The sequence below is a fragment of the Lactuca sativa genome, chromosome 2 (genome assembly GCF_002870075.4).
Source record: "Lactuca sativa cultivar Salinas chromosome 2, Lsat_Salinas_v11, whole genome shotgun sequence".
In the NCBI taxonomy this organism is placed as follows: domain Eukaryota; kingdom Viridiplantae; phylum Streptophyta; class Magnoliopsida; order Asterales; family Asteraceae; genus Lactuca; species Lactuca sativa.
The window spans coordinates 2,441,890-2,455,819 of NC_056624.2; the positions used below are offsets into that span (position 1 = coordinate 2,441,890).

Consider the following 13,930-nt stretch of genomic DNA (forward strand, 5'->3'; position numbering starts at 1 on the left):
ATCATATTGCTTACAAAAACCTACCAATTATTTTAAATATATATGGACTTACTAACAATGCTATATACAAAAACACTAAGAAATAAATAATGACAATTATTAACTTAAACGGGATATCATACCAAATAATTGTACAAAAAGCTACAAATTTAAAAGCCTCACCTAAATATCTAAGTTTAATACTTTACTTTTTGATTTTTTATTATTTCCAACTTCTAGAGATGTGCCTTTACTTTATTTGGTGTGTGGTCTTTTCCTACTTTATGTAATGTCATGTTTTGTTTGTCGATAATTTAAGTGTAAATATTACGCTACCCTTTCCTATATAAAGGATTGTAAACGATTGTAAAAATCATCGAATATTCATACGAATAAAAATTTATGTTGTTATTTCCCTCATGTCTCTCTAAACACTCTCTTTCCGATTCTCTTAGCCTATCTCTTAAGTTCCTAGTTCTTTCAAGCACTTCATATTATATCATAATCAAATTAAGACAAACATTGAAAATGAAACAATTAAGTTATTAACAGAATTTTTAACACATGAGTTAGAAAAAGGAAAAGATATAACAAAAAGTATGAATCATCCTATAATTTTACACTTGGAGAAAATTGGATTTATAGGAGAAGATATTACAAAATCAAAAGTTAATTATATTTGTAAATTTAAATTAAAAAATCCTGATATTACAATAAGAACAACAAACATAGAATATAGTCTTTTAGATAAAGAAGAATTAAAAAAAAAAAAAAACAAATACCAGAAATGATAGAACAGAGATTAATTAGAAAATCGGAAAGTCCACATAAATCAGCAACTTTTATAGTAAGAAATCATTCTGAAATAAAAAGAGGAAAAACTTGAATAGTTTATAATTATAAAAGACTAAATGATAATACAGAAGATGATGGTTACAATATCCCTAATAAAGACTCTTTAATAAACTTGATACAAAAGAAAAAAGTTTTTAGCAAGTTTGATTTAAAATCTGGATACAATCAATTACTGCTTGATGAAAACTTTAAATCATGGACAGCATTTACATGTTCTGAAGGACAATATGAATGAAATGTTTTAAGTTTTGGGCTTAAAAATGCCCCATCTATATTTCAAAGGTTTATGGACAGTATCTTTCTGAAATATGATTTTTGTTTAGTATATATTGATGATATTTTGGTTGCCAGTGAAACAGTACAGGAACATGAGAAACATTTACAAAAAATATTTGAAGAAATAAAAAGGAATGGTATTGTTATTTCTAAAAGAAAAATGGAATTGTTTAAAAGAAAAATATCGTTTCTTGGTTTAGAAATAGGAAATGGAAAAATTGAATTACAAAGTCATATATCAACAAAATTTTTAGAATTCCCAGAGAAGTTTGAAAATCTAAAACATATACAAGCTTTTTTAGGATTGGTTAATTATGCGCGAAAGTTTATTCCTAATCTTTCAAAGTTAGTGGGACCATTATATAGTAAAACAACAAAAAATGGACAAAGACATTTTAACCAAGAAGACATTAAATTAGTTAAAGTAATTAAAGAAGCAGTTAAAAATATTAAGTCATTAGAATTACCATTAGTTACTGATTACATAATAATAGAAGTTGATGGATGCAAAGAAGGATGGGGAGCCGTTCTCCTTTGTAAATCCGATAAATATAGCCCAAAAGATACAGAAAAAATATGCTCATATGCTAGTGGAAGCTTTAATAAGACAGGAATGAATTAGACTTCTATAGACTACGAAATACAAGCTTTAATAAATGATTTAGAAAAATTTAAAATATTTTTACATAAAGAATTTACAGTTAGAACAGATTGTGAAGCTATAGTTCGTTTTATTAAAAATGATCAAAGTAAGAAAATAAATAGGACACGATGGATTAATTTACAAAATACAATACAAGGAAGTGGATATAAGATAAACTTTGAGCACATAAAAGGAGAAAATAATGGAATAGCTTATATGCTATCTCGAAATATTAACAAATTATTTTCTGCAGATGGATAGTCGAAACAAAGGAAAAAACAAATTAATACAGCCTACACAGCAGAAAAGGAGTTCCTCTTCTATGAGCATTTCCTCAGAAGAAGATAGAAACACAACATCAACAGAAAAATTATTGGATTCAGCAATAAAAACAGAATATCTACATAAACCCACACAACAGAACTCGATTCCTTATATGAAAATAACGAGTATTACACATAATAATAACCTTTTGCAAGGATCTAGACTACAATCTCAAAACATTCAACATGCATATTATTGGACACGACCTTCAAAAAATACACAATATACACAGAACAGAGAAGCCGTTATAGCATTTGGTAACTGCACTTTACCAATTTGCTTCGATGAACGTAAAAAGTTTAGGCCCATGATCGGGGTAAACTTGACAGAGGACCAACAATGTTTGCTAGACAACTTATAGCATATTCAGACAGTTCCACAGGCTTCATCATTTAAAGTTTAAATTCTCAATGCTTTAAGTTTTTACTTTCATAAACAATCACCATTGACTCCTGAAAAACACATAAAGAAGTTTACACATTATGTTGTCATTAGGGGCACTAAAGTTGGGATTTTTAATAATTGGGCAACAGTCATAAAATATATATACAGTGTCAAAATCCCCTTTACAAGGGATGTTATAGCTTCCAAGAAGCTATGAATATTGCTCGAGAACATTTTGGGTTAAACAGTTTTTTCATAGAACCCGAACAGGTGAAATTTTTTTCAGAAATAGCAAAAACTAGTCCAGAGCAAATGATCAAAGCTCAGGAGGAAATTATTGCAAAGTTACAACAACAACTTATCCAATCTGGAAAAGATACATAGCATATACAAAGCCAGATTGAAAACAATATTTTGAGACAAAAAATAAAAATTCTTGAAGCAAAAAATGTACAACTTATACAAAGGAATGAGAAAAAAGACGAGAAATTAAAAACAACAATATACAGAAATTATGAATGCTTTAAAGCTCGCATTTTAGATCTCCCTTGGAGACAAACGTTGAGACCAGTACTTGATCAGTTCAAAGAATTTGAGCAAATGGTGTGTCAAAAAATTTGTATAGAATTTCCAGCAATTCTATATAAATTACAGCAGACGATTGTACAGATTGCTTTTCAAGAAATCAATTATAAAGGAGTTACAGTAATCCAAAGATTGAATGATGAAGGAGAAGATACTCCCATACTCCTGTTACAGATAAACCTAAAGACTACAGATATGCCAGAAGAACAGATAATTAATTTTTATTACAATGGAATGATAGATTACATAGAATTCTGCCTCAATAGCAGCACAAAAAGTCTTCTTAATAAACTAGGAGAAAAATTTACTTTAACAGCCGGAAACATCGCCTCTCACAGCATCAGTCCAATTATTGGGTGCAAAATTTTTTCTTCTTTTCCAGCAGCAGATGAACATACATACAAACCTGCTAGAAAAAGGATCTTCATCACCCAAAGAACAATACAACATGGCTATCTTAAAAAGTTATCATGCAAACAAGAAATAGATTTTGGGACTCTACAGAATCTTTCAAATGAAGATATATACACAGCTCAAAAAACACCTTTACTACCTGCAAGTTTTCGTTGGGAAAATTATAAACTCCTAGCAGAAGGACACTACTTACAAATTTGGTCTCATCAAAACTGGCATATGCTCTTGCCATTTAGCGGCAAAGGAGATACACTATTGAGACTAGAAGATATCATAAACAGTGAAGAACAGGTTGACACAGAACCAGTATCATTGGTTTCTATTGATAGTACTCATCGGGATTTTTAGCAAATGATGTTTTTTCAACAAAGGATACAAAGTGATAAGTTTGAACAAATTTAGGGGCCATTTGAGAAAAATGACAAGACATAACAAGTTCAAGGGCCATTTATGAAATTATAGTTGTTGTATAGAATTATTATTTCCGACTTCTAGAGATGTGCCTTTACTTTATTTGGTGTGTGGTCTTTTCCTACTTTATGTAATGTCATGTTTTGTCTGTCGATAATTTAAGTGTAAATATTACGCTACCCTTTCCTATATAAAGGATTGTAAAAATCATCGAATATTCATACGAATAAAAATTTCTGTTGTTATTTCCCTCATGTCTCTCTAAACACTCTCTTTCCGATTCTCTTAGCCTATCTCTTAAGTTTCTAGTTCTTTCAAGCACCTTATATTATATCCCTTATACATAAAAAAAAAAGCTGCTGCTGCACATACGACTCTGGTTGCTTCCCTTCTCGTAGCCTTCCTTGTAAGTTTACTCTTCTTGATTTTAATTTTTGTTCATATTATTTTTATGGTTTAACGGTAAACCCGGAAAAAACCGCCATACCCCCATATTTGGTATCAATATGGTTAAGATATTGTTCAAAGATGATTGTTGCTTCGCATAATCCCAAAATTTACAAGTCATATACCAAACATTGGCATCTAATCTGCTCTGAAGTTCATTATGATTGAGATTTTTCTTTTTGAATTGTATTTTGTCTTGGAAAGTGAGGAAGGAATGCCAACAAAAAATTGGCATTTCTAAACATTGTTACAAGATTATGAATGTTGAGATTTTATTTCATTTTTTTGGCCCTCATAAAACAAAATAATTTAATATACATAGATATTACACTTATAGATACCATAACGATCTATCATACTGCACCTATTTTGGACTTTATGCGATCAAGTCATGCATCAACATGGTTCCTTTTTAATGTTTTTCAAACTAATCTTAAACCGTAAAATGAAATTTGATATCATAAAATGCAATACGACTCAAATCATTTACTAAGAAAAATATTTTGGGCTTTAAGCATTCAAAACTATGGCAGTTGTAGCCCAATTCAATTTTGGCCCAACACCAGGTGCTACACTTACAGACTACAATAAAGGAGAACGGTACTGGTAAATTAGTCGCTTGTCAATTTCTCATCTCTGGGAGAGTTCCGAAGAGCATATTGTATCCTTAACAACTAATTAGCATCACTGATTTGAATTTGTTGAAGCTGTTAGATCGAATATGGGGTATACGAAGGGCCTTTTTTCCGCCATAACCAGAGACGGAGAGCCGCTAGTGAAGAAACTGGCTGCAGTGTCTGTATTTGGGGTGTTGCCTGGAGCCATGATCGCTTCTCTTATCTATTCTCCTCCTGATTTCATCTACAACAAGAACGCTCCTTCCAAATCTACCAATTAGAGTCTTAAAAGGTTGGCACTTCTCTTCCCTTTTATTTTGAATCTGTGTTATGTTAGGGTTTGCGTTTAGTTTTATCCCTCTTTTATTGCTTAATTGATTTGAATTATAGATGTTTCTAATTCAGATTATATGCCTCATATAGAATTATTAGATATGGGGTATTATTTTGATTTAAAAGAGCGAGCCATTGTTCTAGAAAGTTGGGTAAAAGTCACCGATTTGTGCATGCAGCCAATCTATGCAGTCAATAGTTTTTTTGTACTCAACTTATGAGAAATTTATCTATGAAAATTGTTAATCTAGGGTCCAAAATTGTCTAATTAGGAACTAGGTGGATACGTTAAATGACCCATTTTGATAAATAAAAGAGGGATTATACCCTTTCAGACCATGCATCATAGTCAATGTTATGAATTGGCCATGAAACCAACGGGTGATAGAATTTAGTTACAGGTAAAAATTATACACAATTCAAGGCAAAAAAATTGTAAACTTGGACTGAAAGAACATGTATAAAGAAAAATGGCTTTCTATAAATAAAGATTGTTATAAATCGGTGAAGTTTGCTCTTTAATTTTAAAAATTGATTCTTCTGGCAATCTGGCCTGATAAATCTCCTCAAAAATCAATTTTGGAGTTGTTGGTGGAATCCCATGATGACGATTTCCAAGCAAGCTGTTTTTTTAGAGTGGTTTTGTCTGATTCCTGCAATTGATGTTGATTTCTTCTTGCACGTGTTGTTGGTTCTTATAATTGTTGCTAATCATTTATTGTAATTCTTGATGATTTTTTCTATAGTCCTATAAAACTACACTATGTTTCTAATATTTGCTACATAATTTACACTTATTTCTGGTTCTTTTAACGTGTTGTTGATGATTTTTACAAATTTTTTTTGATTTTTGATTTTATTACACACTTACAAATTACAATAATGACTATATACAATATTGTTTCTTATTTTTGGTAATTGGTATAGTTATACACTTGCTTTCTGATTTTTTATTGTTGCAATTGTTTGTAAATTATGTTATGTGGAATGAAATTACAAGTATTTTGTTAATAATGGACACCTCGGGTGTGTGATGGTAGTGCATCATGCATCATCCATCTCTATCCACCACTTCAAAAATTATAAGTGTTTATAACACAAGTGATAAGTATATAATCTATCATGACTAATGGTGCACATGTTCCTAGTAGAAAAGAAAACTACCATTCTTACCATTGTAAAAACATGGAGTTAACATAATAAAAAATGTTGAACCAATTTTCCTTCGAATGAAGATGGCAAGATTCCTCATAAGTAATCCCTCATCACCAAGATACAATGTTTCAAGTCCATAGCTTAAGTACATTTTTTTTTTCAACTCTTCTCTTCCACTTAGCTTCAAGTTATGCATGAGCATGACATACACACAATCATTCATCTGTTGTTGATGTATGTAGCTAATTACTAAACAACAAAATAGATAAAATATTCAACAAATTAGCTCAGTAACATTAGGATATGATGAGATTGTAAGAAATTAGTGAAATATTCTTAATTCTTATGTCTCATATTGTTTACTAATAAATACCATTCTTCTTGACCAGGGTATGTATGTATGTCTGGACCTCGAGGATGGACTGCAATGCAATAATTATTAGATAGTTTTGAAGCAATTGTTATGTATTATTCACTATCCTAAAATCCTAAAATTATGGATGAATGAGACAATATTGTTTTTTCAATGGAGTTGCATTTTTTGGATGCAAAGAGTGTTATAAGTGCAATATTTGTTTTTTTTTTTTTGGACTCCATTGTACATGGTAGATAGTTAGGTTAAACTGCTAAATCCATCCCAAACTTAAAACTATTAATAATGATAATAAAAAGGAGCAAGTATATGTTACGTCCTTAAAGCAACAAAAACCTTCATTGTCCCTTATCTCGCTCATTATCTTTTTTTAAATCCTTCTTACTTTAAGATTATGGGCTTGTGTTTTCGCTAATAATTTTAGTAATATTAAGATCAGTCGATCAACACTATACATTTTTAGATGTATTCACACATCTACAAATGTGCAAAAATATCAACTTTGTGTTGTGATAAATTATTTGTAAATTTCTACATTTAAAAATGTGAAAAACGACTAGGTAAAACTCACTTTAAAGTATTACTAAAATCTTTCTTATCTCCATGCTATTATTTTACGCGTTCATAAACACTATTTACACAAAATAATATATTTCTATACAATTAAATGTAGTTTTCTATTATTTTCTAATACTTGAAAATTTGAAATATAATTACGTAAAAAAGTAATATTTTATACATTTGTGTTAAGTGCAAAGATTTGACGTATATGTTGTAGTGTCTATACATTAGTGGAAAACAATCTCTAAGTTAACCTAATAAAATCGGCTTACGTAATCTTTTGGCAGTAAATCCATTCGAATATATTGACAAATAGTTTCAAAACAGATTTTGTAATTGTCCTTAATGATTTTAATTGTAATCAATAACTAATTTTTCTCTTATAACACAACACAAGAAACAAGCATTCACAAAACAAAGCTGTAATATACATGATGAACATCATCAATACCTACAAACTTTTCACCTGTTCTATTCTTAAAAATTCCTGGAAGTAGCAGACATACTTGGCTCTAAAGATTGCCAAAAAAGAAGCAAACTTTATCACTTATAATATACAAATAAACTTAAACCCAAAGCAACATATCCCATAACACCACCCTATATAAACCTCCATTCACCCCTCATGTTCTTCATTCAATCTCTTCTCATTTCACCACCAACACACCAAAATGACATTTCCCTCTTCAAAAATTCCATCCCTTTTCTTCTTTTTTCTTTCCCTTTTTGCCCTTTCAACCTTTGCCCACGAGTTCTCAATCGTGGGGTACGCCCCCGAGGATTTAACATGCATTGACAAAGTCATCAACCTCTTTGAATCATGGCTCTCAAAGCATGAAAAGTTGTATGAGAGCATGGAAGAAAAGCTACATAGATTTGAGATCTTCAAAGACAACTTAAAGCATATTGATGAAACCAACAAAAAAGTTAGCAACTATTGGCTAGGACTCAATGAGTTTGCTGACTTGAGTCATGAAGAGTTCAAGAACATGTTCTTAGGACTCAAGGGTGAGATGCCAGAAAGAAGAGAGGAATCAACTAAAGAATTCACTTATAAAGATTTTCTTCATCTCCCAAAATCTGTTGATTGGAGAAAAAAAGGAGCCGTTTCACCCGTTAAGAACCAGGGTTCATGCGGTTAGTATAACAAATATTATATCATCCTCTAAGATTATTAAATTTAGAGTAAACTACAAATTTAAACACTTTCCAGTTCTGGTCCTTTTTTCAAGGTTTTGTATCGATTTTGGTCCTCATTTCAAGGCAACTTACAAAATGGTCCCTGTGCTTTTTGATTTTTACTGTGTTGAGTCCAGATTTGAAACCTTTTTCAAATCCGATCCTTGTTTCAAAGTCTCATATCGATTTAATGATGTTCTGATGTTGGTCCTTAGTTCTAGTTTTTATATTGATTTTGGTCCTTTTTTCATTGTTCCAGGGAACAAAATTGATATGAAATCTTGAAATAAGGACCAAAATTAAAAAAAAAAAAAAGTTTTAATATTGGACTAAACATGGTAAAATTTAGAAAGCAGAGTGACCATTTTCTAATTTACTTGGATTATGTCAAGATTCCAGGGACCAAAATCAATAAGTAACCTTGAAATAAGGACCAAAAAACGACGTACATTTTAATTTTGGATTAAACATGGTAAAAGGTAAAAGCACATGGACCATTTTTGTAATTTAATCAAAAATTTGTCATGCATATTCTTTTTCTCATATGATATGGTATACAGGTAGCTGTTGGGCATTTTCAACGGTGGCTGCAGTGGAGGGTATAAACCAAATCGTGACTGGAAATTTAACAGTGTTATCAGAACAGGAGTTGATTGATTGTGATACAAGCTTTAACAATGGTTGCAATGGAGGTTTAATGGACTATGCCTTCTCCTTCATAGTGAAAAATGGTGGGCTTCATAAGGAAGAAGAGTATCCCTATATCATGAGCGAAGGAACTTGTGATGAAAAGAAGGTAAAAGTCTTAACTTAGAATTTAATATCAACACATTATAAGCAAACAAAAAAATGCTTGTCTAGTGTTTACTCTTGTTTATATGGTTCATTCATTCGTAAAAATAAACAGTGTTTATTTATATATATAACATTTGATCTAAACTTTTTTTTTCTTTAAAATCTTCAGGATGTATCAGAAAAGGTGACAATAAGCGGGTATCATGATGTACCTCATAACAATGAAGATAGTTTTTTGAAAGCACTTGCAAACCAACCTATTAGTGTTGCAATTGATGCTTCTGGTCGCGACTTCCAATTTTACAGTGGGGTAATTAATTAGTCTCATATAAACTTAATCGAATTATTTAAGTAATATAAAATTATAATATTATCTTATCCATTTCAGGGTGTGTTTGATGGACATTGTGGAAGTGATTTGGATCATGGAGTTGCAGCAGTTGGATATGGAAGCAACAAGGGACAAGATTATATAATTGTGAGGAATTCTTGGGGGCCAAAATGGGGAGAGAAGGGTTACATCAGAATGAAGAGGAAGACTAGTAAAAGTGAAGGGATGTGTGGTATTTATAAGATGGCTTCTTATCCTACCAAACAAAAGTGATCATTGCGTTTGTAACTTTTCCTTTTTATGTATTTTCTTGCTTCTTGTTTTCTGACTTTTAATCAAGTCAAAACCATCATTCTAATAAAAATGCAACTTATTTCTTTTAATTGCTATTACTAAATATAGGAATTCCAGAATATAGCTAACCAAATGGAGAAAGAAAACAAGAACGCTATGGGAATACTAAACTCTCTACTAGCTGTTCAAATTGTTAAAATCTAAGTTAACAAAAAGAAAATATGTGCCAAGTAGAAACAAAAATATACAATCAATAAGAAGATGTACTCGATTTCCAATTATATATTTGAATTTTGATAGAAGATTGCACCAATATGCAGTGTCCTAAGCAGAAATTGTTAGTGTATTGGTGTATATATCTAGAGGATACAACTATTAGTCCAAGATAAACTTGAATATGACGAATCAAATGTATGTCTCCATGACAGGGGCATAACACAACATCAATGGATTTTCAGAATTTTGAGAAGTACTTGCATGTTTTTTAAACACAATGATAGTTGGTTGTTATTTTATGTCAATGTTCACTACATCAAAAAATTAACTAATATATAGAAACAATAAAGTAATGCTAAAAATAGTTGATTTAACAAACAAATTATTCATATCCTTTTAATTTGTTTAATTTGTAGATACTTTCGATTTTTTAAAGCAAAATACCCACCAATATGTTTCATTTGGTAAAACAATAATGAATATTTACGAAAAAAAAAAGCTGTTAGCCACCTTTTAACTTTTCAGACATTAATTTCTTTTTTCAGAATTCATATCTTCAAAACCTTATTCACCTAATATTGGAGAGGAAAGTGAGAAGCACATCAGAGGTAGCTGTTGAGGAGAGCAGATGGAGAAAGCATATGAAGGTGAGTAGCAAGGGAGGAGAGCATAAATAAAGCAAACGAAGGTCTTGTTCGGCAAACGGCGAAGGTTAGCACAACTCCAACTGTGATATTTTCTGGTGAGGCTCACAGTTACTCGTATTAAAAAGAACCGACTTGTAAATTACAACTCATATATATATATATATATATATATATATATATATATATATATATATATATATATATATATATATATCCATTTCAAGAATATAAAATTTTATCGTCTCACAGTTGCTCTTGATATAATCCATGATGTAATTCTATGAGCATGAGTTTATCCAATATTCAAAATCTCTATTTTCTAAGTACTCATGAATATTGTAGCAACCATTGCAATGCCTAATCTCCACAGACAATCTATAATTCAATTCATGACAATCTTAATTCACTACTTAATTCCAAAACTATGAGCGACTGTGGAATTCCAAATAATCAAATAATTCAAGAAGTAAAACATGCAAAGTGAAACACAATAATATACTAATTAACTATTGTCTCAATTCTATTGAATATCGATAATCTCCATTATTTAATCACCATAATATTTATGACTTTATTAATTGTATAATGTTTTGAGTAATCATCTAACCACTTGAATTAAACATCAGTCATGCCATGCTATGAACATGCATCCTATGCCTCTTGTAATACCCTAATTTTTCAAATAAAATTTTCATTTTTAGAATCACTTAAAACCCAATATCACATTCCTCAAAACCCACGAAATGTATAAGTTGTCAAAACACAAGGCAACAAATGTTTGATAATATCCCAAAATCCTCAAAAATATAATCTCTAACTGGTGTGTACAATCAAACCGGCGCCTTCCCACGATCCTAAGAGGTACCTGAAACACATATCACACAACACGATAAGCACAAAGCTTAGTAAGTTCTCTAAAATATCACATACACAAATAATAAGCCTCTCATGGCTATAGCTTGGCATGGACCCTCCGGTCATGTGTCTCGGTAAAGACCCTCCGGTCTCACGGATCGATATGGACCCTCCAGTCATGTGTCTCAGTGAAGACCGCCCGGTCTCACAACTCAGATTGGACCCTCCAGTCCTGTATCTCAGTGAAGACCCTTCGGTCTCACAACTCGGTTTGGACCCTCCGGTCCTATCTCAGTAAGGCACAGAATAATGTATAGCATACATCACAAAGACAAAATGCATAATATCACATAACTTAGTACAAGCACATAATACTCTCCAGTCGATAACTCAAATAAGACCCTCCGGTCACATAGTATTACCACTCAGGTAAGTATAGTGAGAAGACTCACCTCGCAAATAAGCAAGTAGGTCTCGTACTTCACGAATGGTCTAGACTCCGCCTACATATCATAATCATCTCTAATTAACACTTTATAACCACAACCTTAAAAAGTTAGGCTAACCCCTTGCTCTAACTCTTGGAAAGGGTGAAAGACCATTTTACCCCTCCATTATCTCGTAACTCATGTCTTGACAAGCCCTAAAAGTCAACGAAAGTCAACACCCGAGTCAACATCCATGTTGACCCAACTCATCGAGTGAATCTATACGAATTGTCGAGTTCCTTCGTTTTCTCTGAAGTATCGGGAAAATCCAACTCAACCCGTCGAGTTGTCTCACCAACTTGCCGAGTTGTAACACGTCCAGACTATCGGGGAAAACCCAAGCCAACTCGTCGAGTTGGCTCATCCACTCGTCGAGTCCCTTCAGTCCATTCTCTCATTCAGATATTTTTAAGCAGAACTAAGGCTCCATACTCTAGATCTATCCTTCTAAGGTTGAAGTATCATGTAAAGATGCAAGCTTTACGTCAATGCATGCCATCTAGGGCTCAAAATGCCAAAACAAGCTCTATAGAGGGTTTGATGCATTAAAGCTGGCCAATAGCTTGATAAAGCCTGAATCTTTAGGCCCAAGGGACTTCATACTATCCAGATCTGGAGTCTTAACTCCATGGAAAGCTCAAACAACTTAAGGACCCAAAGAAAGGATGAAAATTGACATAAACTACCTAATGATGAGATCTAACCAAACAATGATCAAGGTGAAAGCTTTTTACCTCTAAATGGAAGCTAGCACTAAAAGAACACCAGATCCAAAGGCTTCTTCTCGTTCCAAGCCATTTTTCTCTTAATCCCCTTCTAAAAATGCACTAGAACACACAAATCTTAGCCTTTCATTCTTTCACAGTGAATACAACTCTCTTAGGGTTTCTCTCAGTGTGTCAACATTATAATGGAGGCGAAAATGAAGGTTTAAGGTCCTTTAAATAGGGCACAAGCCCTGAAAATTAGGGTTTTCACACTCAACTCCTACTCGTCGAGTTGGGATCCTCCAACTCGTCGAGTAGACTCTAAAGATCACACAACCATTTAACTCTCTACTCAACGAGTTAGGGCCTCCCACTCATCGAGTTGCTCTGACCACATGAATATAAATTAATTAAATATTATACCTAGGAGTCGGGATGTTACAGTTCTCCCCACTAGAATCAAACTTCTCCCTAGAAGTCATCCTTCGGAAACAACACTTGGTACTGCTCCCGCATCTCGAATGTCATACACCCAAACCGGAACAGCAGAAACGTTCGGGGGCGGATGACCTCATGTACAGTATCACAACAATTGCATAATAGTAATCAAAGTACAACAACCATTACATTGATAAAGCATAGTTTTACATTCGTGTTCAAATCAATGTATACTTGACACCAAAATGTATAGCAAAAGCCAAACGAGATGAGTCTATGAAGCTCCTTCTTCTCATAACCTATGGATACCTGTTTACTGATTTCTTGAGAATACAAGTAGTTTTCAAAAGAGTGTCAACAATTAAGTTGATGAGTTCATAAGACCAAAACATGTAAATGTTATTGTACTCTGAGATAGTTTAATGTAGTTTTAATTCACATAAAACCATGAAAAATATGTTTTCTCTATACTAGAATAGTATACAATATTTGTACGTACTTGTATAAAAACTGTGTAATTGTAAGTGCTTGGATTCACCAACTGAATTGAAAAATAATGTATTATAGTTTTATTATTTAATAAAACTATATAAAGTTTCTTACTTATTCATACACTAATCGTA

At 32.1% G+C, this 13,930-nt stretch overlaps 1 protein-coding gene and 1 long non-coding RNA gene across 2 annotated transcripts; both read left to right on the forward strand.

The window, feature by feature from the left end:
• Positions 1–4,923: 4,923 nt before the first annotated feature.
• On the forward strand, positions 4,924–6,992 carry LOC111891983 (uncharacterized). Its single transcript, XR_002850407.3, has 2 exons — positions 4,924–5,227; positions 6,813–6,992. It is a non-coding gene; the product is annotated as an uncharacterized LOC111891983 (long non-coding RNA).
• A 990-nt stretch (positions 6,993–7,982) lies between these two features.
• On the forward strand, positions 7,983–10,045 carry LOC111891981 (cysteine protease XCP2). Its single transcript, XM_023888040.3, has 4 exons — positions 7,983–8,494; positions 9,097–9,332; positions 9,501–9,641; positions 9,720–10,045. Exons 1-4 carry the CDS (start codon positions 8,029–8,031, stop codon positions 9,933–9,935), a joined length of 1,059 nt encoding a protein of 352 aa, XP_023743808.1. The 5' UTR covers positions 7,983–8,028; the 3' UTR covers positions 9,936–10,045.
• Positions 10,046–13,930: the final 3,885 nt, after the last annotated feature.

Excerpts from the sequence above, each read along its gene's own strand:
- LOC111891981 (XM_023888040.3), top strand. The coding sequence starts at position 8,029 with ATGACATTTCCCTCTTCAAAAATTCCATCCCTTTTCTTCTTTTTTCTT. Across the intron at positions 8,495-9,096 it reads TAAGAACCAGGGTTCATGCG|GTAGCTGTTGGGCATTTTCA; the intron begins GTTAGTATAACA and ends TATGGTATACAG. Across the intron at positions 9,642-9,719 it reads ACTTCCAATTTTACAGTGGG|GGTGTGTTTGATGGACATTG; the intron begins GTAATTAATTAG and ends TATCCATTTCAG.